Consider the following 26,789-nt stretch of genomic DNA (forward strand, 5'->3'; position numbering starts at 1 on the left):
GGCCTCCACCGCATCAAATCTGCATTCTTTCTGTGACCCCAACATTCAGATAGTGTAGGGTCCATGATAACCTGGACAAGAAGCTACAAGTGTGGTAGTGAGAGAGGTCATGGACAACTGTTTTTTTTTTTAAATTTATTTACTTTTTACTTATTTTCAGTATAACAGTATTCATTATTTTTGCACCACACCCAGTGCTTCATGCAATCCATGCCCTCTCTAATACCCACCACCTGGTCCCCCCAACCTCCCACGCCGTCCCTTCAAAACCCTCAGACAACTGTTTTTTTGTTTTAGCACTGAGCAGTCCTGAGACTGTCCAGAAGACTACCTCAGGTGTTCTCTAGCACATTCACCCCATTTGAGTCCCAGTCTGAAGGTGGAGTTGCCCTCCCTACAGAGCCCTGTTTTAAGTGTGGGAATGTGTGCCATCATGGGCCTCCCCCCCAAAAAAAAAGCATTCCATGGAGTTCGATGATAAGCCCCCAAACATCTGTATCCTGGTGCACAGTCTAGAATTCACCTCTGGTTCATAAGTTGCACGTGTTCTGGGGAAGAGCTACCATGGCTCCACTAAGGCCGTGAATACTGAAGGTGGCATACCGCCATGCTAGCCATAGTAAAGGCCGTATCTTATATATTGTCATCGAGTGTGGATGGAAGGCAGGCACCAAGATCACCTTCCCCCAAAGGGGATGCCATGCCTGACAGCCTGCAGGTATTGCTTGCATACTCAAGGAACAGAACCATGCCTTTTTGGTATAAGGCATCGGTAGGCTATGCAAGGCTCCAGTCTGCCTCAAGTGGTGGTGCCTGGATCAGACTGAGAAAGGAGGGGAGCGGGACAGGGTCCTGAGAAGGGGATGATCAGACATAAACTGTTGTTCTACCAGCAAGGTCCCTCTTTCACCTTCTCATTTCATCAAAGGTGCCTTATCCTGGAAGGTGGTAGCTGCCTTGTCAACATTCCTATCACTAACAGCTAAGTGATGCTTTTGTTCTGCAAAAAACATCCTCAGTCCAACAGCCTGAAGAAACACCCAGGGAGGGGAAGCACTTCCAGTAGGAAAGCTCAATGTCAAGTGTAACGTGACTTAAAGGACAGATTCATCAGCAGCATCTAGGATATTCTTTGACGCTACCCCCAACCAGCCCAAGAACAACACCCCATCCCCCCCAAAACACTCCCATTCAGAGTTCATCCACCTGTGGGATCCTCTGATCACTGACTTCTAAGTCATGATTAAGCTAACACAATAACAGTGAAGAAACAACAGTGTCTTAATCAGTATTTTCTGAAAACTATACCTGTCTTTGATTCTCCTCCGATATAGAAGACTTACTGTAAAGGGTGTAAAACATTCAGTGAGGGGAGAGGTGTGAGCTACTGTATATTTTCAGGAAGGCTAAGCCATGGGACAGGAGAGAGATCCCGTCAGAGGGAGAATGGGCTTCTGGGGTTTTTGGGGGCACATGATACATATTTCCCAAGAGGTCCAGGAGATTGGTCACCTTTTAGAAGCCGAAGGAAGCAATCAGTAACGGCTGAACTGATTTGCCCAAAACCCTTGCTCCCAAGACAGTACACAGAACAGACAACATGTTACTAGAGAAATATTTACTCTGTGGGCATACCACCAGGTTCTGTATTCTTCCCCTTTATGCCTTGTTCCTGTCCTCTTCCGGCATCAGCATTTGCACTTTTGACCTTTGGCTCCCATCTGAGCACACCTTGCCTTATAGGCAGTTTTTGGGGCCGTCTGAACGCACCTTGCCTTCTAGGTGGCCTTGGGGGCCATCTGTTGCCTATGGAGTCACGTTTGACAGATGTAGGAGTCTGATGGGTGATATTAGTGGCTGGTGGCCTGAGAATTCTTTGTTCCTCCCTGCCCACAGTTGAGGTGGCAGGGAGAGGATGATCGGGGATGGGGGCTGAATTGGCTGTTCCTGCTTTGTGTCCACGGAGAGATTTCAAGCTTGCAACGGAGTATGTGGACTCTTTTGATTTAAAGCACTGAATGGATTCAAGGACCCTAGGGGGAAGGCCCCAAGTCACCCTCTTATTAAGCCTTTTAATGTGGTCTTCCAGCGTCTGTGCTGCCGTAGGTGTAACAAGGGGAAGCTCCTGGAAAGTATTCAGGGAGTCGTCCTCACCCTGTGATGGTGGCAAACTTTCCTGTTTTGTTTCATTCTGGGATTTCTCAGAAACAAGTGGTGTCTGCTCCACGGAGAGCCATGAATTATGCACAGTCTTCACGGCATTTTCAAGCTGTCTCTGTCCCGTAGTATCCACAGATACCATGGAGCTTTTGACGGATTGGCTCCTCTGTTTTTGTTCAGAACCATACCCCATATTATTCTCTGGGTTGTGTCCCTGATCCTTCTCCAGGTCATCTTTGCAGGAACTGTCCTGTAGAATAAATTCGGGAAGCTCCACATAGACACTTTTGGTCATACTCCTCCTGATCGGACTGTTAGAGATCCCCGAGCGTCCACCATGGCGCTGAGACTCAGGTAGCTGTGGAAGAGTCAGTGCTACAGAGTCATAGATCCTGCGGGGCAGGCCCCTCTGGTGTAGGATGAGCCTCTTATAAAGGTGATGCTCTAGTTTTCTCCGAAGCTCTTCATTCAGAGGAAACTGCCCAGGAGTGACAGAGCTTACAACTGGGGCCTTGGTGGCCTTGTGGCTGAAACAAGGGTTAGACGCAGAAGAACCATAGTCCTCCTGGGATCTTTGGACTATAGTGGGTAAACCCCACACACGTTTCTGTACCTTCTGCAACACGTTCCATTCCAGGCGTTGAATTTCTCTTGACGTGAGACTGTCGGATTCATTGTGAGGTCTGTGAAAACACACTCCACAGATGCTGATGTCGGCTAGAGGACCAGATGGCCGGATTGGGAGTGGGGATTGAAGGTGGGCCTGGGGCTGGACATGAGAGATAGGTAGGGGCTGGGTTTGAGGCAGGAGTTGAGGCGGGTTCTCAGGCAAGGATGGAGGAAGTGGATGGGGAACTCCTGGGGACTCCTGCTCTGGGGAGGCATTCGAGATGTTATCTGAGGCATCAGCAGCAGGGAAGAAGGACTCACGTTGCGGAGTTTGGAGACCCCAAAAGAACTGGATGGGGGTTTGCTGTAAATGGCCCTTTTCCAAGGTGGTAGGATATGGGCGCTGCTGCTGCATTGGCAGCTCCTTGGACTGGCCTTTGCTGCTCCAGAAAGCATCAGTTCGGTTTGGGAAAGATCGCCTTGTTTCCTTGCCCCTGAGAAAGTCACTCCTGTTTTGCACTTGTTTCTCTAGAAGTGCCAGGGCATCAGGGCTGAGAAGTGAGAGGTTACCAGGCTCGACAAGGTTGGCTACAGGGTCTCCCCTGGAAGAAGCCTCCGAAGAAGGGAGGGCTTGATGGAAATCACGTGGAGCCAGGGTTGAAGGGAAGAAGCCTTTGGCATGAGTTTGCCACGGAGGGAGGTCTAAAATTGACAAGCTGGAGGGGTCCATGCCTCTGCTTGCTGTGATACAAGTAGACAACCTACCAGAGCTCTGTGGGGGTGAGCTCTCTTGAACACCCTTCCTTAATTTGGAAATTGGTTTAGATCGCGTCACACTTAAATTGCAGTCTGGCGGTGGTGATGCAGACTGGTTTGGTGGTGCGTGATGACGAGCAAAGGTCTCAGTAGGATTCACCCTCTGGGACAACTCCGGTAAGGGGCTGACATCTTGGGAAAGGGTATTTAGAGACACTGTCTCTGTTTGGACGCTACGGTCCACTGAATGGGCATGATGGGGTGGGACAGGAGGTGGAAAGGCAGGGGGCTGGGCTGGGAAATGGTCTATTGGGAATTTGGAATCCAAGGGAGGAAAGGGCTCTGGTGGCAAAGAATCACCCGGTGGTGAGGGTGGAAAGAAATTAGCCACAGGGATCACTGGGTTAGGTGAGAAGATGGAGGCAGGTGGTGGGGAAGACTCAGGCAGCGAAGCTGGTATTAGCTCTCCTGGAGGGACTGCTGAGAAGTCAGTGGAGAGAGTGAACGATGAAGAAGTCACAGGAGCTGTGGAAGCCAAGGAAGTAGAATCTTCCAGAGTCTGCAGGAACAGCAGCCGATTGATCTCAGCAGTTGTGCTATTACATACCTCACAGGAGGGGTCTGGACATAACAGTTGACGAAAGTGGATGGTATCATGATGCCGGCCGAGGGGGCTGCAGGAGACAGGAGGTACAAAACTGCAGCCAGGACCAGAACAAGGGGAGGCGGCCAGCAGACCTGACAAGGGAGGGGCCACCTGAAGCCTGCTATCCCTTCACAATGCCCCACTGTTATGACCTGACAGTGTACTCAGCAGCCTTCACCCCAATATCTGTTCCTATGGCTACCCCCACCCCATGGCTATGACAGACTGCAGTGAATCCTGCAATTGCATAAAACCTGCTCTAAGAGGCAATAGGATCAAGGGGAAAAACTGGTCACCTTCTTAAAATAGAGATCAGCTTCCGGGTCTCCTCCACTTCCCGTTGGTACCATCTGCCATCTGGGGAAACAGGAGACTGAGTTATATAGTGAAAGCAGAAACAGAGGTATTAATCCAGGAGTCCCCCTATAGGACAGCCTTGGGATGTTGGACTCTGAAAGCCCCAACAATCAATAGATGAGGGCAAATGGCCAATGATGTGAAGCTGGTTAGTAATCTAGCTTCCTGTATAAAGTACTTTCATGTAAATTATCCATGTGATGATCAGACCACCTCTGTGAAGCAGAGAGGTCAGGGAAGACTCCTGAAGGTCCATGATGTCAGAGAGCTTTCACAATGTCAGGAGACGAAGTTCTGACTCTTGTCATCTCACACGGCCACCTAGTGGGAAGCACTCCTTGTCCAGATCCATCACTGCTTCATGCTCAATAATGGTCAGAGCAGGGATCTGAGAAGGGTTTTGCACTCTGGCTGCATTTCCATGAGCCTCTCCTCTGAGGGAATGTATCTAGCAGCTCGCATCCTCAGAGTTCATGGACTGGGCCCTCATGGAGAGGACAGCAAGGATCAGCCTTGGAGAGAGCTCAGGTGGAATAGGCAGAACCTTACCTTCCAGAGTCCCACCTTTCCTCCTCCTCTTGGCTCTGCCCTGACGCTAGAAGAAAAATGGAAAGAATGAGGGGGGTTGGACCCATGTCTTTCTCTTCTCTCAGAAGTGGAAACATCCTTTATGCAAGAATTCTAGGACTTTAGTAGAACTTTGTGTTCCTTGCTTTTTTCAGTTTTAAAGGTGATAAAATGTTGTCAATATTTACTCTTTGGAAAACCCAGGGGATGACTTTGTCTAGGAGGTCCACACTTGGTATTCCCAATCAGAAGTCCTTTGTTCAATGAGGACATAGAAAAGGAAGCCCAACAGTCAGACCTGTGCTGCCTCAGGTAGGACCCTGTATCCTAGGTCATAGCTCCGACCTCACTGTCTTCTCAGAGGCTTAGCAGTGTTCTCCTGATCAGCTCAGCATGAAGGAAGCCTTGATCGAGTGATGCTGGACATGGGAATGTGACTCGATATGGTCGAGTGCTGGGAAACTTTGTTCTCTTACACAGACCCCATCCTCTCAAAATAACCCAATCCAGGACTACAGAATCCCTGAGTTTGGGATTTTATCCAAGAACCACCACCATACCCAGATAGACTGTAGTTTCAAGTAGAAACCGTAGTCCTTTCTTAACACTTACCCCTGCCAGGCCTCTTTTCCTAGAGGAGTGAATGTCTGTTCTCTTAAGACTTCCCATTTTAGGTGTTTCTCCCACTCTACCAAACTCCTTTTAAAACCCGGGATTAGGGATCCTGGATGGCTCAGTTGGTTAAGTGTCTGCCTTGGGCTCAGGTCAGGATTCCAGGGTCTTGGGATCTAGCCCCACATTGCACTCCCTGTTTCGCTCTCCCTCTGCCCCTCTACCCCACTTGTGCTCTCTTCCTTTGTCTTAAATAAAATCTAAAAAAAAAAAAAAAAAAAAAGGAGTAAAATTTGGGATTAGAAATGGAAACCGTAATAATCTATGTTGCGTTCCCCCCCTCCCCAAGGTTTTCTTACCTTTTGGGTGGTTTTGGTTTTCCACGTTGGAAATGGAATCCCCACCAGGTAGCACAGGAACAGAAGGAGCAATCCCAAACCACAAAAGAAGGTAAGGTTGGCATCAATGCCCAAGCATGTTGAGGCAAAGCTCAGACATGGTTTAGTATCGCTATTCAGAAGTGAGAGAACATTCCAGTGTTTGAACTCCATCATCTGAATCGCAAGACAGCCTATACTGTGCACACGCTGAATATATATCCTCCCCAGGCTTACATCACAGAGCACTGTCACAAAGAGTTTCTGAGGGTGAGGGAGAGGACAGTTGAACAAGGTGTGTCCAGAGCCCCTCCCCACCTACTAGCTCAGAAGACCCCTCCCTCCTCCTGGTCCTTCAGGTCTGCCATCCTATTTTCCTACTCCTTTTCATCACTTATGAAACTTATGAAATTTTCTGTCGTTCCATGTATAATTCATATATTGCCTGGGTCCCTCTTCACTGTTTGAGAACTTGGCTTTGGTCTTACCAGGTCTATGCCTTGAAAGTCTGCAAGGCTACCTGGAGTTTTTGCTTGTACCCTGACATTTACACTCAGGATCACTTAGGTCCTCAGATCCAGCTTTCGTATTCAATGTGTTTGCCTGGGACACCTGGGTGGCTCAGTCGGCTAAGTGATCGCCCTCAGCTCAGGTCATGATCTGAGGGTTCTGGGATCAAGCTCCACATCTGGCTCCTTGCTCCATGGGGAGCCTGCTTCCCCGACTCCCTCTGCCTGCAGCTCCCCTGATTGTGTGCTCTCTGTCAAATAAATAAAACCTTTAAAAGAAAATGTGTTTGGCTTCCATGAACCCAGATAGAGACCTTAACGTTCTTTCACACTCACTTAGTTTCGTACATGTTGCACAGCACGCTTCAGTTTTTGTTTCATTCGGCCTTTAGTATCTTCCGTCAGAGAGGCTGACTCAATTAAACTCAATAATACATTATTCAATAATCCCAAAACTAAAGTCAATGTAAAATGACTGTAAATAATTAAACCTTCAAATGGTCTTGGGGGTAACTGTGCAGCACTCGTATTCCTAAAGTTAGTGAAGCTAAGCTGCATAAAATGTTTGGGGACCAGCTAACACACACACACACACACACACACACACACACACACACACCCTTTGACAAAACAATCCAGTATATTTCATATTGAAGAATAAAGTGTTTTCTCCTTTTATTTCAGTATTTCATAAAATATTGACCCCAGGTCTTCTTACTCTACCTAAAATACTGTGTTCTGTACATCAACACCCTAATAGTTGTACAAGCTCCTTCTCAGTGAGTTGCAGCCCTGTAACAAATGCCATAGACTGGGTGGTTTAAACGACACACACATATTTTTCATAGTTCGGGAGGACAGGAATTCCAAGGTCAAGGCACAGAAGATTCAGTGTCTGTTGACACCTTCCTCCTGGTTCACAGGCAGGTTCCTCTTCTCCCTACAACCTGATGTGGCAGAAAAAGTGGGTGAGAGGTTTCTGGGGTCTCTTTTCTAAGGACACTAAACTCATTTATGAGGGCCCCACCCTTATGACCTAATCACCTCCCAAAGTCCCCATCTCCTAATACCATCACATTAGGATTAGGGTTTAATCATATGAATTTGGGGTTTCAACATAAACTCCCCAAAGGCCGGGATAGGTGGCAGGCTGCTAAGTAAGCTACTGATCCCCTCCTCTGGTGGCAGGGTGGGACCCAGGAGTGTCCCATCCTTCCTGCAGAATGTAGTCTTGAAGATCCTCACCTGGATGCCCTTGTGGGCCTTGTATATCCTTTCCTAGGAGTGTCTTGCCAGGAAAAGGGGTTGAGAAGCTCCACCCTAGATTATCATCCCAACGTATGTTTGAGAATCAACTACCTGTGACAGTTTTTCCAGGCTCCTTTTTGTCAGTTTTAAATAATCCCAGTACTTCCCTCTACTCTTCCTCCATCTTCTTTTTTTTTTTTTTTTTAAGATTTTATTTATTTATTTGACAGAGATCACATGTAGGCAGAGAGGCAGGCAGAGAGAGAGGAGGAAGCAGTCTCCTGCTGAGCAGAGAGCCCGATGTGGGACTCGATCCCAGGACCCTGAGATCATGACCTGAGCCGAAGGCAGCAGCTTAACCCACTGAGCCACCCAGGCGCCCTTCCTCCATCTTCTTTTCTAAACTCTTTTATGTTCATGGCAACTGTCCTCTGAACTGCCTCCTAACTTCTCACGCCTTTCTTAAACTGGGATGCCCTTTATTTGACACCCCTGGCCTAGCAGGGGTCATCTGTGAAAGGGTAGGACAGCCTTCACCCTGGCCCAGCAGAGTCTCTTTTCGGTTCTGCAGGAACAGGTCACCTGCGTGGAAGATCAGACCTGCCCAGAGACACCGCTTCTTCCTCATCCTGACATGCAGTCTCAGACACATTTTCATTTAATGAATAGCTACTTTTGGAAGCCAAGAGATGCCGGGTTCAGAGCCCTCAGTGAGACTTAATTTTGATGAGGAGAAGGGGGAGGAGTAGGGGGATAATGTTAATGATTATGGTAATAATGTCCCAATTTTAATGTGAATAGAGAAAGATAGTCTTGTACTATACTGAATACATTCTGTTTCCCAGTCACCTCCATGCCATGAATAATGGCAATACTTAAGATACGGCAGAGAGCAATAAAAGTCATCTTTTCCAATCTGAAGCAGGTATCATGGTCTTATTAAAAATTTTCTACAGTAAAGAGGATGATGCTATAATAATGTGAGATTTTCTCTGAAGTGAATATTGGCATCCTAAACTAAGACCTTTCAGTCCACTCTAGAGTGTCTAGAGCCCTGAAGCTTGGCTTTGACACAGTATTTCTATTTTCATGTCAATGCTCTGCTCCACTGTGCTCTAAGAATAAAGTGTAAATATAAAAATGATGGCTGGTAGCCCTACTTTGAAAATTGTTTTCAAGGTGCAGCGATCCATTTTCAAATTAATTGTAGCATAGCATAACAAGAGGCCCAAGGATGAGGATGTACCTTATCCAAAAGTTGCCAGTCACTTGTGCGACCTTGAATACATTCCTTAACTTTTTGGGATCTCAGCATTTCCCACTAAGTTGGAAGTAATTGTGGAGGCCACTTTCAGGCAATCAACTTGAACAATGGAAACTTGAGTCAGGCGGAAGAGCCCACAGTGACACACTGGCTGAGTTCGAACAAGCCCAGTGGGTGGCCCACATCAAAATATCCCTAAGCCCTAGCTGATCAATAGGTTACTTACACCCAGACACAGGTACCGAAAAAGAAAAATTTTGTATGTTCCCATACTTCCTCACCTTCCCCCTATAACGACAGCCTGCCCCAGCCTCTGTTCTGCTGTCCTGCCTGCTGCTCCCTTGCAGTGTGCTCAAGCTTTATTCTATCTCCTTTGTTCTGCCTTAGGTGAATTCTTTCACCACGCGTGCCCTGCAGGCTTCCACCAAACCGGCTCACCTCACATTTAGGGGCCCCCATCCAGTAGGGAGACCCCAGAGTAATTAGGCTTGTAAATACTTCTTTTAGTGCTACACTGAAATCAAAAGATTGGTTGTGGTTCCTACTTCAAGGTAGCTCTGCTATTACTGGTCTTCTCACGAAAAGCTGAGTCCTGCCTTGTTCTTGAATCAGATCCCAAGACTATAATATTTAGAAAGACCTGTGGCCCCTACGTGGCTCAGTTGGTTAAGGTTAAGCATCAGACTCATAATTTCCACTCAGGTCAGGATCTCATGGGTCTTGAGATCGAGCCCCAGATGGGACTCCCCGAATGGCAGGGAGGCTGCTTGAGATTCCCTCCCTCTCTCTGCCTCTCCCCCTACTTCCATGCACATGTGCACACTCTCTCTTCCCAATGGGTGAATAAATCTTGAATGAATGAATAAATGAATAAACCTGTCCAAAAGAACTATATTTATACCTGTGGTGAACACAGCATAATGCAAAAACTTGTCAAATCACTAAGTTGTACATCTGAAACTAAGGCAATATTGTGTATCAGCTATATGCAAATAAAAATAAAAATGACATAAATAATGTAAAAAGTAAAAAGAACTGTTTATTCATGTGAAGAAAGCATCTTGCTTAAAAATCTAGTTTAGGTAACTGGATGTATCAAAAGAAAAGTAGTAAATTGAGGCTTTTCTTCCCTTTCTTTTTAAAAAACAAAAAACAAAAAACTTGGGAGATACCCAAATCTCTGAATGCAGTCCCAGAAACTGGTTTGGAGTTCAGCATAATTAGAAAGGAGAAAAATGAAGGAAAGAAAGGTAAAAGGGATGTAGGGGGGAAAGGTAGAAAAACCTGAAAACAAAACAATCTATTTCATACCACTCAGAGTGTGGTCCTTGGCCTAGTCACATTGGCATCACCCAAGAACTGTTCTAGAGTACGGAATCTCAGACATCCCGCTGATCTGTTGTAGGGATGGTATTGGTGCATGGATCCTTTTCATCTGCCAGTGTGCCCACACTTAAGCTGCCACAAGTGCTTGCTGCTAACAACTCACAGCTGGCCCTTTCTCTAGAGAGTTACCCCTGGCCAAACAGGAGCTTCCTCAATTGGAAAGCTACACAGTACCCACCCAACAAACTTCAGTTAACAATTGACTGGTACCAAGGGATGCAAGCCTGGTTCCTCATCTTAGGGTGAGATTACTTAGTGCAGGGTGTGTTCCAAAACTTCCCCCTGGATTCAGACTAAAGCTCATCTTTGATCGAGACCATATTCATGATTAGCTTTTATGGCCTGCTCTGTCAGGCACTGTTCACCCCTTTTCTCCTGAGAATACTCCTCTAGTGACTTGAATAAGAACCTCCATCTCATGCTCCACTTTTAAGAAACTCTACCTAAGATGGTTTGTCCTAGAAATAGATCTGAGAAGAAGATGCTAAGGATAGAATTTTGTAGTTAGATCTAACTTGCCAGCTGGATCACGAGTGGTAGGTGATGTACTGATAGTCTTTGGGACGCCATAACAAGCAACTAGTAAGACTTTCACCTGAGGAGAAAGGGGTGAGATGCAGGTGGAGGGGATGCACTAACCGGCACAGTTTCTTAGGCACTGGAGAGATATGGGGAAGTAGCAACTCTAAACACTGTGAAATTGAGTGGCTGTTGCTAAGTACCATTGACTTAGTGAAGAAAGAAAATGACAGGTTCAGACCTCTTAATAATTCAAAGTGTGAGTGTCAGAGGCCTCCTTGGTAGCTTTTGAAAAGATTCTCATCACCCGAATCCAGAGGGTGGAAATGGTTGTAGACAGAGAACTTAAGTGTGATTTGAAGAATTCTTGGGCTCAGCAAATCTCCCATGACATTACAGGATCTAGAGAGGGAAAGAGTAGACACATACATTGATCAACATAATAACTAAATGATAAACAGTTACTCCCATTATTTTTTCCCCAAGGGAAACTAGGGTTTAAAGGAATTAAGTAACTTGTCCAAATTTGCATAATTAATAAATGGCACTATGAGACTCCACACCAAGTCATCTGGCTGCACATCTGATGTCATATTTTCCCCATCAGGAAACTGGTTTTAATCTTTCATTTGCAACATAAGTAGATAAGGGTACCCTAATTCTATGGAATTTTGCCTTCTGCGAGGGGAGGGGTTGGGTGTCATGTGATGCATCAGAGGACAAGGACACAAAACCAGCACTTTTGACTCCAGCCCCTGTGCCTGTCTAGTGAGCCTTTCATTTCCTTTTTTTTTTTTTTTTTTAAGATTTTATTTATTTATTTGACAGACAAAGATCACAAGCAGGCAGAGAGGCAGGCAGAGAGAGAGGAAGGGAAGCAGGCTCCCTGCCAAGCAGAGAGCCCAATGCAGGGCTGGATCCCGGGACCCTGGATCATGGCCTGAGCCAAAGGCAGAGGCTTTAACCCTCTGAGCCACCCAGGTGCCCCAAGACTTTCATTTCTTAAGGATGTCCTGTTTCCTTTAGAAGAGGGAAAAGGGAGTAAAAGGCAAACAATGCCATTCTTGCTGCTAGAAATGCACCCCTTTTTATGGGCACCTACTGCTGGCTTTCATGCAGATCAAGCAAAGGCATTCTGAAATGCTTATTTGCTTCCTTGGAGAAGCCAGGCAGGGAACCTGTGGTGGTTTCTGGAAAGACTCTAGAAGAGAAGACCCTGGAAGTGATTTTTGTCTCATGGGCTTGTTGTAAACTGACTCTCCAAGGTGACTTTTGACATTAAACAACAAAAAAAGAGCTTAATAACAAGGAATATAAATAATACAAATAATAAAATGTTAAAATATAGTTCTTGTCATATCTGAGTAGATGTTTATATTACAAGCCCTTCCCTGTTATGAAAGCTGAAGCTGTTCTTGCTCTTGCAAAAATTTGACAATGATTTTTCAAATAGCTTTTCGATTAGAAACCTCTTTATTCTATGTCTTGATTTTGACACTTAAAAATACTTAAATAAAAGCTGCCAAAACATTTGAGCTTTATTTGAACTCTGGTCATAGAGATCTTGCTTATATTATCTTTAATGCTTTTTTTTTTAAGATTGTTATCTATTTATTTGATAGACAGAGAGAGATCACAAGTAGGCAGAAGGCAGGCAGAGAGAGAGGGGGAAGCAGGCTCCCCGCTGAGCAGAGAGCCCAATGTGGGGCTCGATCCCAGGACCCTGAGATCATGACCTGAGGTGAAGGCAGAGGCTTAAACCACTGAGCCACCCAGGCACCCCATCTTTAATGCTTTTTAAAATAACTCTCATGATCAGATCAATCTATGAAATTCTAGGTTAAGACTAAACTTGTTTAAATACTTAGAGCTCATGATAGTTAACTAAGTAGATGTGGGGGGCAGTGTAGACAGATCTCTATCTCTAGGAAAGTAAGACTTGGGCAAAGGACAATGTGATTTGAATTGCATCGGTGTGTGCCTTCTCTGTAACAGCAAATTCCAGTGAAGTGTCCTTTCCTCTCAGCGGCTCAGTTAAATATGACACTAATGTTTCCCCATCTAGAAACACCAACTCCTGATCTGCTGGCTAGGAAAGGGGAAACTGAGTGTGCCCATTTATGAAAAGCCCCTACTAAATCCTTTTTACTTAAACTCTACAGGTACCTCGATGTGAGTGAAAACCGACAGATTACAATGCAGGAATCCACGTGTTGGCAAGAAGCTGCCGCCAGCTCAAATATCTAGACCTCAGCTCTACAGGAATAAGCAAAAGAGGGTAGGGAAAAGAGATTGTCCTTTTTTATCCAGTTGCTTTACAAAAATGAATCATGAGTTAATTATCCACTTCAGTTCGTCATTTTAAGGGCACCTTAAATGCAGCCCATAATGTAGACCATGATGTGGTAGGCCAAAAGGAATCTGAATCTGCTTATGGCATTCCTGGGCCCCAAGCAAGTCAAGGGATGTGACAAAATGCCTATTTCGGTGACTCTTAATATTTGATCACAGTTAATAACAGATACATGATATTCTATCATTGTGGTAGCGAGCTCCCAAACTAACCCCTGAGGATTTCCAGCTCCTAGAATTCATGCCCTGTGTAGGTCCTTCCAACACTATATTAGCATTGATCTCGGAGACCAGCAGAACACAGCAGAAGTGATAGCATCTCACATCTGAGACGAGGTGATAAAAGACTGAACCTTCCATCTAGGGCAGCTTTCTTCTTTCTCTCTCTTTCTGTCTCGCTCATTATTTCTTGTGGGAGAGCCAGCAGTTACTCAGGCAATCTGGGAAGAAGTCCACACTGTGAGGAACTAAATTCTCTGGGCAACAGCCAGAAAGGAACAATAACCATGTGAGTGAGCTTGGAAGGAAATCTTCCCACAGCCAAGCCTGTGGATGAGACTCAGCCCTCCCAACAGTCTGACTACAATCTCATGAGGCACCTTGAACCAGAACCACTCAACTAAATTGTACTTGGATTCCTGAGGCAGAGAAACAGAGATATTATGTGATATTATTTTAAGCTAAGTTGGGGGGTAACTTGGTATACACCATGTAATTAACACTCATGGAGAAGTGTTCAGAGCTGGCATTATTTCCACTTTCTGAGTAAGACACTGATGACAGTTGTTGCCTAAGCCCATATATCACATCTGGTTGCTTTTATAGCTTATATCTTAACAAATATATTCTTGAGCTCTGAATGGGCCATCTCGTAAAAAAATGATTTTAAGGGATTAATTGTACTTCATTCCATCTCTCATAAGACCTAACACATTTACTATACCACAGGGTCATTTGTGGGTTAGCTCCAAATCAGGGTTGGTTACTTAAAATATCTTCTTTGCCAAAGATACCTGAAAACATTTAAAAAAATAAAAACAATAAAATAAACATAGAGGGGATATTGGCTTGGAATGTGTACAAATATGAAGGGTCACACACACTTTAATAATTACTGTCTGAAGTTTTGCAACATTGTAAAGGATGCTTAAATTATTTCGTCTCATGAAAATCGAGATTTTATATCTATAAAATAATTTAGAATAATCAAACTTACGGAGAATCAACTTTTTTTTTAAAGATTTTATTTATTTATTTGACAGAGAGAGATCACAAGTAGGTAGTGAGGCAGGCAGAGAGAGAGGAGGAAGCAGTCTCCCCACTGAGCAGAGAGCCCGATGGGGGGCTCAATCCCAGGACCCTGAGATCATGACCTGAGTCGAAGGCAGCGGCTTAACCCATTGAGCCACCCAGGTGCCCCCAATCAACTTTTTAATGATTATAAGAAGTCAACAGATTCTCTAGCTTCTAGATATTATTACTATTACTATTTTTAGTTTGCAGGGAAGTTGGAGGGCAGGGTAATGGTTTACTGGAAGCATTTTATTTTCCTGGAAACATCAAATAATGTTCTTGTACCTATTTGCTCTTACGGGTACATATCTTTAAAATTTTTCAGACAAACGATTGCTTTGTGGTTAAGTCTTTACTCCTTAGAATCACAAGAGCTGACTATTCCAGGAGTGACGCAACAAACTCCCGTCATCGAGTTTAATCGGCATGCTTTATATAGATGATAAATTAAAAATAATTAGGAGATTTGTTTGCAGTAAGGGATAGAAAATATCTCAGACAAGTACTTCCTTCAAGGTACTTATCACCTAATTTAAGAAAATTCTCTCTCTCTCTCACACACACACACATGCAAAAATCTAAATAGCATACACATCCTTTAAGAGGGGGTGACTTCTGGAGGATGGTTTAACCTCAGATAATCCTTGAAGGATTGGTATGATTCAGGTGGGCAGAGGAGAGGAAAAGGAAGTCTAGGCAAGAACAAATTCTTTCACATTGTGATTTTTTAAAAAAAGAGGTTATATTTGCCAAAAGCTTTCTTACAAATCACTTAATATACTTAAATATGAATCATCCCATAAATATAGTTGTTTGTCACTTTTCCATCTAAACTTACGCCATGTTCTCCTAATGAACCATTAATTTTCAAAACTATTATTCTGATGTTTGCATGATATCCCATTACATAAATATGATATACTTAATTTAAAAATTATCTTATTGTTGGGCATAGAGATTGCTTCTGACTTTTTTTATAAAAAATAACATAGTAAAAAATATCCTCGTATGCAAATATTTGCATCTTTGATTATTTCATTCATAGAAAGCCCTAAAAAATAGAATTACTAGTCCAAAAAATTAGGAAATTAACAATTTTAAGGCTTTCAAATTAATATTGCTGAAGTGCTCTCGGAAAGGCTGTACAGTGCATTCTTCCAACAGCGGTGTGTGGACCTGCCTGCCTTGCCTCGCCAGTGGAGACCTCAGTGCTCTGGTACATAGAGAGCCAATGTTATGGACAGCTTATCTTATTTTGATTTGTTTTGATGATGCTTCTTGACATTAAATGTTTTTAATATATATTTTTTAAGATTTTTATTTATTTATTTGAGAGAGAAGGAGACCACAAGCAGGGGGAGCAGCAGAGGAAAGGGGGAAAGCAGTCTCCCCCTTTTTAAATGGTATTTTGCATTTATTTATTTCTGTGTTGGGGGGTTTCCCTTGTACTATTGAAACATATATCTTGGGGGGGGTGTGGGTGGCTCAGTCAGCTAAGTGGATGCTTTCTGCCCAGGGTTGTGATCTTGGGGACCTGGGACTGAGACCTGTTCAGGCTTCCTGCTCACTGGGGAGCCTGCTTCTACCTTTTACTCTGCCCCTCTCCCTACTCATGCTCTGTCTCTCTGTCTCTCTCTCTCAAAAAAATAAAATCTTAGGGGCGCTTGCGTGGCTCAGATGGTTGGGCAACTGCCTTTGGTTTGGGTCATGGTCCCAGGATCCTGGGATCGAGGCCCACTTCGGGCTCCCTGCTTGGTGGGGAGTCTGCTTCTCTCTCTCCCTCTGCTGCTCTACCTGCTTGTGTCTTTCACTCTGTCAAATAGATAAGTAAAATCTTTTAAAAAAAATGAATAAAATCTTTTAAAAAAGAAACATACATATGTGTAGCTCCATAGGTTAGGAAATATTCTTTATAGATATTATGGTATTAATGATCAGTTTTTTAAAAATGTTGTTAAATATTTGTTCCAGTGTACCATTTCATGAAAACTTTTCCAGGTGATTCTCAGGTTTTCTTGATACACTGAATACATTTTAAAGTAGAATACATGAATATGTATAAAACATACATACTTTACAATGTGTTACAATGATAAGTACATACTGTCCTATTTTTCTGAGCTAAGTTGCTTGATTTACTTATTTTTTTTTATTGGAGTTTAACTGATAACTAATATTATATGAGTTTCAGGCATACAACGTAAAAATTCAGTATTTGTATATACTGCAAAATTATCACCACAATAAGTCTAGTTAACATCTGTTGAACTTAAAATCTCTGATTAAAGATAATATATGAGACAATCATTTATCAGTTTGGAAGAGTCACACACGAAGCCCTTTTTATCGAATTCATTTGTTCTGCGGTGGTATTTTAGGGTGTAATCCCCTGTTGGTCTACAAAAAATATAAAGGTTATACTTGGTTTCCTCCTGTGGAACCACATCTATATACTAGATGCAGGGTCTGGAAATGGGTCCGAATGGAAATAAGAGTGGCATGTAAAATAGACATGAATTCAAACTACCCTGGTCTTTTCCATTCATTTACGACAGTATTTACCGCAGATCTATGCCCTTGGGTTAGCAGACCACTGGGCCCACACACACTTCTGCTAGATTTACAGAACCGGCATGCTTCCTCTCCTCTTTGCAACTTCACCAATATCCCTCTTGCTAATCACGTCTGTCTATAATCATAATGGACGCCGCAGTTGGTAGACAGAGGACGCTTGTCAGATCCTACAGATGTCTATGTGGGAAAAATCAGTAGAATAGAATAGAAAGGAAGACATCATAAATATACTTCATTATAGCCTTGAGGCTGCTTTTCCTTCAGGCCCAATTTTTTTTTTATGCTTAAGCCACGTTATAGATGGAAACTACCCCGCACCCCGCTGACCTTTCTTTCATTTTGTCTTTTATCTGTGAGTATCTGGATAAAGACTGTGCTTATGATCCCACTGATCATCTTACTATACGTGTTTGGATTTCACTTATAAATGTCTGACTGAAATATAACAAAATAAAAAGTGAATATACAGTGTGCTGGGCTAATGATAAGCCACCGTTAGCTTTTACTGATTTTGTCTCTGAGACAAAAGTCCCTTGTCTGGGTGATACAGAACTAACAAAAGTGTGACTTGACTGGAACCTGAGTCTTTCCTGTGTTACTGTTGGCGGGGGGCCTGCATGAATGATACACAGCTCCGGTCAGTCCCTAATTAGGAGACAACCTTCACAGTAGAAGGGTGTTGTGTCTCTAATTACACTGATATGTACCAGAGGCTTCACTTCAGAGAGGGTTTCATAAGGCTAGAACCTACTAACAGGCAGAATTACAGACTTCTTTTTTTTCATTCTGGCTTGTCTCCAAAGGCTGGATCATACTAATTAAAGTACAGAGGAGAGAACAACCCCAGATTTGAGAGCTTATTTTGCTGGTTTTCACTATCTTACCGACATGGAGATTGTAGGCTGTAGGCTGTGTGTGTGTGTGTGTGTGTGTGTGTGTTGGTAACTCTGGCAACACCCCCATTTTTGTTGGCTCTCCTGGCACTCTTACTGGATTATCTGCTTCATGCTGCCTCAGGATCTTCCTTTTCTATTTTACTTTGTCTCCAATAAAACATTCAGTTAATTCAAATGTGAATTCAAAACCAGTTACATTGCCTTGTTTACTGCCCCCAAGCAGGCCATTCAGTAGCTTAATTTAGAGAGAGGTGATCAAGTAGGCAAATATACGACATGAGTGGGTGTCTTTTTTTTTTTTAAAGATTTTATTTATTTATTTGACAGAGAGAAATCACAAGTAGGCAGAGGCAGGCAGAGAGAGAGAGAGGGAAGCAGGCTCCCTGCTGAGCAGAGAGCCCAATGCGGGACTCGATCCCAGGACTCTGAGATCATGACCTGAACCGAAGGTAGCGGCTTAACCCACTGAGCCACCCAGGCGCCCATGAGTGGGTGTCTTATTATTTTATTGCATCTCTCAGAGCACGGGTACCTCTACAGCAGAGCCTATCTGAGCAGGATTTATTTGATTGTAGGAGAAAAGAATGTTCTATTCTGAAAGCGATGGGGACTTCCGAAAGTGGTTGAATAGCCTGAGAGAAACATTTATAGCAATGTGAAACCTGTCCTTACATTGCCTTCCTCACATTAGTGAACTTGTTTTCTTAGAGGAAAACATGAAACACTGTTTTCATGCTCATGAAAACACGTAACAGAAACCTGGGTTTGCGTCTGTGGTTTTTATATTATCATTGAGGTTTGGACCAGAAATGAACAGGAACAATTATCAAACAGAGTCTTGCCCACTCATTTACTGATAGACACTCAGGAATGAGAAGCAGATTACATTTTTTTTTTTTTTCTGTGAAGCAATAAGATCTCTAACTAAAACGTTCAGAAAAACACTCATTTAATTCTTCTTGGGCAAGTAGTCTAAATCATTTGTTTCATTTGAGAGGCAGGATTGATTTAGCATGGACTTTGGAGCCCAATTCCCTGGCCCAAACCCCAGCTCTTTCATTAGCTGGGTGACCTTGGATGAGATACTAAACCTCTCTGTGCCTCACTTTCCTCATCAGTAATCGAAGATGAAAATGATAGGTCCTGCCTCAGGGTCTTCGAGGGGACTATGTGACTTAACTCAGGAAAAGATTTAGGAGCGAGAATATGAAAAGCACTCTGTGTTAGGAATTATTATTTGTTTATAAATACTATTAAAATTATTTTTTTTCAAATAATGAGTATTATTCACTATGTATACACTCATGCTACTTATTTAAGGTGGTTATTTCTTAGAAAGTAAAAATTATCATTATTCGGTTTGAATAAACCCATTGTAAAGAACTTTTAGTTTTCATAATTATTATAGGGAAGACTTGAGAGCACTGGCCTAATCATTCAGTGGAACCCAAAGAGATATCAGAATTTCAATATTTATGGATATTATCAAGACATTTAAAGTCCTCCAAATTTTCTGTTATTAATTGAAAACTAAAGAAAGTGTACTTTTTTTTTAAGATTCTACCCATTTATTTGGGAAAGAGACAGACAGAAAGGGAGAGAGCATGCGTTTAGGGGGGGTAGGGGCAGAGAGAGAGGGAGAAGGAAACTCCTAGCCAAGTAGTGAAGCCCAATGTGGGACTTGATCCCAGGACCCTGGGATCATGACCTGAGCAGAAGGCAGAGGCTTAACTGACTGAGCCACCCAAGTGCCATAAGAAAATATCTATTTTAAAGCAGAGGACAGAAATTGCTGAGGTTTTTGTATGTGTAATGTTCTTTTAACATTGAAAAGCATGGATTTCTTACTACGGATATGTGCTTTCACCAGTATTAAACATGGGGAATTATTTCGGGGACAGTCTATTTCTATTTCAGGGACAGTCTATCAGGGAGGCTTTTCCCCTTGCCCTGGTTAACATTAGGAGACCTCTCCATGGTATGCTATGTGAAATATTCAATATCCCCAACCAGATCATCTTTGATAGTGAGTACAGGCCACACATACTATCTGGGTATATATCTAGAGAGCAAAGATGATAATACTTAGCATTTAAGTTTGAAAGTTCCTTTGCCTTTAACGTTGGCATGGCTTTATTTCCATGGGACCATCTCATGTTTCTGACATTGATGACTGTCCCATTTCCCAACAGTTCTGGGGATAGTGGGAATATGTTTGCTACAAACCTACTTGCCCTAACTTTCTCCCCTTCTTGCTATTCCCCATTCTTCCTGCCTTCCCATAGTCCCCCAATTTTAAATGGAGACCTGGTAACTAGCCTGAAGAGTCTGAAATGGACAGAAGAATTAATGCTTTTAGAGGGCACAAATACCGAATATGGATTCTGTTAAAGCAGAACTACTATTTTTAGGGAGCCCAACTAGAAGGTCAGTAAAAAAATCCTGCTTCCCAGAGATTTTTTACTTTAAGTTATAGATTTACTTTCGGTAATATGTTTCTTAGAAGTACAATTTGTTTAGATTGGTAAAATCACTGACAATGATTCTCTGACATCCATATTTGCTAATCATCAGAACACAGGTGGATCTGCTGTGTGGCCAAGGCTGTGAGCCATCGTTAAGACCAGTAATTCTCAATTTTTATGTACATCAGGATCACTCAGAAGACTTGTTAAAACACAGACTGGTGTGGGGCACTTAGGTGAGCATCCACCTCTTGATTTCAGCTCAGGTCATGATCTTGGGGTCATGAGATTGAGCCCCACCTCTGGCTCTGTGCTCAGAGCAGAGTCTGCTGGAGATGTTCTCCCTTTCCCTCTGTCCCTCCTTCCATGTGCTCTAGCTCAATTTAGGTTATACATGGATCCCTTGTCCTGGGAGAAGACATTTTACTCCCGAGATCTAGGTAACCTCTCCAAAGTTACCAAAATTCCATGCTCATGATTCTGACAAATCCTGGAGTGGGATTTACACATTCAGGTCCCCTCCTGTCTTGTGCTTCTTGGGGTCCTGCTCCCTCTCACATACACAATGGTGACTCAGCCTCTTCTTCTATCTCAGTTGTGAGTGAAATAAACCTCAGTAGAAATGTTTCAGGGAACCCGAAGAAAGGCCTATATCTTCTCTCATTCTCAAGTGTCCCGTCAACTTCACCTTGCCAGCTCTGGCCTCGCCCCATTTTTCTGCCTTCTGTCTCTCCCCACTCCATGGTCTTTACCCAGCTGTCAGGAGGAAGAAAAACCCAACCTTGTCCATGAAGAGTGGCAGAACTATCACATGTTGTTCTGCAGGTCCTTTCCTCCTACAAACTTCTAGCACAGTATTAGCCCAAACAAAGACAGGTCCCTTGTGGGAGTAAGTCTGGTGCCAGATGTTAAGATAACGATCACTTTTACTTTATTATTACTAAATACCCATCAAAATGGCAACACTGTAATAACCCTCTGGATTTATCTACTATTACCCTTTCTCTAAGTATCTCCAAGTAGAATCTGAAATCTTTAGATCTTTGCCCATGTCTTCTTTACTTTTTTTGTTTTTTTTGTTTTTGTCTGGAAATTTTATTAGGTGTGTTCATTGCATGTGCTTCTTTTAGGGAACTATGTTTGCAGTATCTGTCTGGATGGGAGGGCAGGACTGGTAGGGGAGGAGGGATAGAGTGGGGTGAGTGAACATGCAAGGCCAAGGTAAATTTGGGGGCTGAGTTTTTGAAAACTTCGTAAAAAAGTACACTTTACTATCTATTCTCATAACTTTTTGTTCTCTTTCTCCTTTCCAGAGTTTGTTCATTGGCTAATTATTGTCACATTAGTTTGGAACATGTGAAACTCAGTTTCTGCAAGAATGTCACCCTGGATGTGGTTCAAAAACTGCGAAAACTGTAGATGGTAAGAGAATATTGATTTTTGTCCACTTGTTTCTCTTTCAGTCCTAAATGTCATCACAAAATGAAAACTTGGTATCAGCTGTGCATTGGTTTATTATTTAATGTTTATATTATTATTATTTATAAATTCTCAGTGTTGTTTCCATTTTGTCAACACAGAGTTCTAGCCATCATTAAATATTTCCCAGAAAATAGCTTCTGGTAACTTCATTTAAGACCATACCAAGTTTTCATGACTTCTCATATATCACAAAAATCATATTAGTTCCTTTGTACTTTGAAACTCATTGAGAGTTCAGGAAAGAATACTTGAGGGACATTAGATACTTTTCAGTTATGTTGGCCTCTGTCCTTGGGATACCATTTACCTGAATGATAGACAAGCCAGGGAAAGAAAAACATTCGAGGAGTTTTTGGAGTTGAAACTACCATTTCAAATGTCCCATATTTCAAGAATTATTTGATTAACCCTAGTCTCCTCATGTGAAATCTGAACTTTTTGGAGGAAATCTGAGATTTTTGTAATGAGTTAATCTTCCAGGAAATAGAGGAATCCATAGAACAAATACTTCTGTATGGAACCCCGGAACTTTTTAGGTTTCAAAATGAACAAAATAATGGAACAGTTTGAGGAAATTCAGTTTGCTGATTGTCTATGTCTTGTAAAAATTAACTAATAATTTGTTTATTATTAAAAAATATGAATTGAGAACTTAGAAGATATAATGGAATTTACATTATTTTCCAGAATCCTAAATATATGGCATTCCTCCACAAATGTTGAATAACCAGTGTTAGAACAACTAGAACAACTAGAAAAACAGTAAAAATAGTGAAGTTAATTCTATAACTCATAACTGACCCAAACCAAATTCCAGACAGAATAGAACTTGAAAAGTAAAACCATGGAAAAAAAGGGGGGGGCTTTCCTGTGCCTTGTTTATTTGAGCTGACATAATTCATACTAAGTAATATCTTTGTGAACAGGTCACAGTGAAATTGTGGAAACTTTGGTAGGAACAGAAGGATCCAACTCTTCCATGAAGGCTGGGAAATGGTATGGTTAGACAGAAGAGGGGAAAATTAAGTTTGATATTCACATTTTGTGATGATAATAAGGAGCTATTATGAATCCAGATCTTTCCCTTGACAAATTGTGACAACCAATAATGTCTCCAAACATTGCCAGATGTCTCCCGGGAAACAAAATTATCATAGATTGAGAATAACTGGGCTCTAGGATGACAGAATAATTGGTGTTTAAGAAGGACTGTCCAATTGTGGTTGTTAGAATGAACAGAAGAAGGTCGGCAGGACAGGAACCTAAGAGAATGTCTTAGAGACTATCCCAGTACTTTAAGTATGATACATTGTTACAATAAGGGCACCTAATAAAGTACAAGTCCCTCTCTCTGTAATCTTGTATAGTGCCTTCCCACATTGAGGGTATGTTGGCTTGCCTTGTGGCCATGTTGGCTTGCCTTGATCAATGGGATATCAGCAACCATGACATAAGCTGAGGCTTGAAACGCATTCGTGTGTTGGGACTTAGCCTCTTAGAACATTGTCCCCATGTAACAAAGCCCATGCTAGCCTTTTGAAGACATGGTCTAACTAACAACCAACACCAACTTCCAGATATGAGTGAGGCCTTCTAACACCATGCAGCCACCGTGAAGCCACCATGACTACATAACCTTAGGCAAGCCTGCAGAAAAACTATTACCCAACCCTGCCCGAGTTAATGACCATGAACAAATGAAATGGTTGTTGTTTTAAATCCCTAAGTGATTGTTGTGTTGTTATGCAGTGGTAGATCACTTAGAGTGGGTTTGGAGTAGATCATTACCATGGGAAATGAAAAGATGGGTACACAAGACATTTGCAAGGATCTGTATTTCTTGATGACTTTTCAGTCAAGGGACTCAGTGAAAGGGCAAAGCAGGTAAAAAAAAAAATACTAGAATTTAGAAACTGAGGGCAATGGTTGTTAGGGTCCGTGATCAAAGGAACGAGACTGATATAAAGCAAAAATCAAACAAAGCTTTATTCCACACCAAGCATCAAAAAATCAAACTGACCGGTCAGGGTTGTCTCTTACGAAAAGATGACGACGCGGTCAGGGCTGTCTCTCATGAAAAAGTGACGACGATGATCCCAACAAAGTCACTCCCAAGAAGAGGCCACTCCAGACGAGGCTGCTGCTGCTGATGTTGCTCCCGACGACGAAGAGGCGACGTCGACAGTGTCCATGACAAGGAGAACAACAACTCTGAATGCACAGACTCTGCTCCCCATGACGGCACTCTGACAAGGCTGCTCCCCAGAGGAGGCCACTCTGGAGGAAGCCTCTTCCCCTATGATGCTGCTCCCGCAGGGCCGCTCACCTAGGAGGCCTCTTCGCAGAGGAAGCCGCTCCCTGGAATGATGCAGCTCCAGCGAGGCTGTGGCTCAGGATGACAAGGCAGCTTGTGGTCAGGGTGGCGAGGTCGTTCACAGCGAGGTTGCTGGTGTCTAGGCCGTTCACCCGCAGCGCTGCTGCTGAGGGCCGCAGTGTGTGGGCGGGGCCGCTGGGGTCCCGGTGCTGGCATCTTGGGGCGCTGGCGGTGGGACCGCTGGCGGTGCTTATAGCTCTTACAAGAGCTCTTACAGCCTTTATAGCTCTTACAAGAACTGTTACAGCTCTTCTGCTTCCGCGGACTTTCTTCAGCTCCCGCCCACTCTTTCTTCTGCTTCCTTCTTCTTCCTCCAATAGCTCTCCTGCTTCTAATCCCCCCAACAGCCTCGCAGACCAACCTTTATGGGGGTGGTTGAGCCCCGCCCCTACACAGGTGGCCAATTGAATCCCAATTCACTCCAGTGGATATACGCATGCCCCACCTATTGGATGTCTCTACCCATCCCTGCATTCGGGATCCACAGGCAAGTTCCTCTGGGAGGGGCAGGCCCTTAACATGGTCAAAGTGAACTCAGGAGTGAAGTTGCAGGAGCAGTCTTCAAGAAAGCACTTCTGTCTAAGCAGTTAAAAATATTAACTCATCTATTTTGAAAACTACAGATATTTAGTAATTACTAACAGTATAATGATAATAATACTTCAAAGGTTGAGTTGAACAAGTCTATTTTTAAAGCTTTAAGGGCGTCATCAAGCTAGCTACTCCATCCCTTATATGGAAAAATCAATCTTTGGAATAAACAGGAAAGCACATAAACTCAAAAGCAATAACAACTTATATTGCAATAATGATAAAATTCATTTTGATGTGTCAGCTGTCCACGTGAATGGAACTATATTCCCTTAGCAATTAGACTGCTAACATTAGGGTCTCTAATGGAATGCCTCTCATAATTTACCAGTTAAATTTATAGATGATAATTATCAGTGATATTTATGGCTTGATAGATGCTGAGCATTGACTCTGTTTATTGTACTATTCAAGAATTAACAGTTCCTCAGATGGTTACACTTAGTCTTATGTTTAAGAACACCAGCCTGGAGGGATGTCTGTCAAATCCCCTACTTTATTTTAATCATAATAAAAAAAAAGTAATAAGCAATGAAGAAAATCCAGAATGAGATAAAAATGGAAATACAGAGTCATAACTAAAAGAAATGGCTGTACATAAAAGAAAGTCTAAAGCTGGAGGGAATGGATAAGGTAAATAAAGTAAAAATAACCCAAATGCATTTTCACAGGCTATTAGAATCACTGGAGGGAACATACACATAAGTCACATGGCAGCGTGACTGTCTCTTGGAAACAGGGTAAGATTAAAAAAAGAAATATCAAAATGATCGAATTTTTAAGATCTACTACCCATTAAGCAGTCAGTATTAAATAAACAATAGCACTGCTGAAATAAGTGTTTAAAAACAAAGGGTAACATGCACTTGGACATAAGACTTCCCTAAGATTTATGTAAAAAAATTTTAAAAATCACCCTAGTTTTTAACTGTCACTGCCTGCCAAAGGATTTTGATTACTAATTCTTTCTCAGGTTGTGGAGACAAGGACCGAGAAAAATTATTTGGATGCAGGGATCTATGTGATTTCTGATGTGTATTAACCAGTTGGAGCTTAATGTTGGGAGGACATGGAATAAGGAAAAGCCAGTAAAATCAGAAAATGGGGTGTTCTGATAAATCTCGTAGATTAGTTTGCAAGAAAACTTGTATATGCAGACGTTTACCAAAGTTCCGCAATTACAAGAGACTGGAATACTCCTAACGTTAACCAATTTGGGAGTCCTACCCCTATCCTCCTTTGCTCTTTTTGTCCAGGTAGCTTTGCACACTTCTGCTAGCCCTTTGCTTTACCTGAGCAACCAGTGTTTTACTCCAAAGACCCTGGCAAACGCTACCGCTGAAGCATCGGTTCTGGCCGGGTGTCCCAAGTCCAAGAGGCCCCAACCTGGGCTCGGCCGGCTGGAGCCTGGCACAGAAGGGATAGCCGGCTCCGGAGGCGTGGGAGTCCGAGCCACGCGCCCTGCCCCTACCTGGCTGGGCAGAGCCAGGCCGAGCGCAAAGTGTGAGGACCGCTCCCCGGGCGCTCAATCTCCGGCGGCCGCTGCTGCGCTGTACGCGGAGTCCGGCTCTTTGGCCCGAAAGGGCCGCGCGGGACCAGCGTTGGAGCGCCCCGCCCCGCCCGGACATTCCTGCAAGCGGCCCAACCAGCTGGACGAGGTCGACTCCCCGGGGCTCCCGGCGGCAGCAGGTAGCCCCGGACTTCCCGCTGTCACCGCTGCCCTGGTGGGCCGCGCGCCCCGTCGCCCCCGGA

General features: G+C 43.3%; 1 protein-coding gene across 1 annotated transcript; it reads right to left on the reverse strand.

Annotated features, from left to right (window-relative positions):
* Positions 1-1,191: 1,191 nt before the first annotated feature.
* On the reverse strand, positions 1,192-24,884 carry LOC122916764 (spermatogenesis-associated protein 31D3-like). Its single transcript, XM_044264159.1, has 4 exons — positions 24,881-24,884; positions 24,399-24,777; positions 2,057-4,199; positions 1,192-1,248 (listed from the first exon to the last, which is right to left on the reverse strand). The coding sequence occupies exons 1-4, from the start codon at positions 24,882-24,884 to the stop codon at positions 1,192-1,194; spliced, it is 2,583 nt and encodes an 860-aa protein (XP_044120094.1).
* Between the last annotated feature and the right edge of the window lie 1,905 nt (positions 24,885-26,789).

Source organism: Neovison vison, chromosome 9 (assembly GCF_020171115.1).
Source record: "Neovison vison isolate M4711 chromosome 9, ASM_NN_V1, whole genome shotgun sequence".
In the NCBI taxonomy this organism is placed as follows: Eukaryota; Metazoa; Chordata; class Mammalia; order Carnivora; family Mustelidae; genus Neogale; species Neogale vison.

Excerpts from the sequence above, each read along its gene's own strand:
- LOC122916764 (XM_044264159.1), bottom strand. Across the intron at positions 4,200-24,398 it reads TCTGCGAAGAGGCCTCCTAG|CCCCCTCGGCCGGCATCATG; the intron begins GTGAGCGGCCCT and ends TGTCTCCTGCAG. Across the intron at positions 1,249-2,056 it reads TTAAAAGGCTTAATAAGAGG|CTTAATCATGACTTAGAAGT; the intron begins GTGACTTGGGGC and ends TTATTGTGTTAG.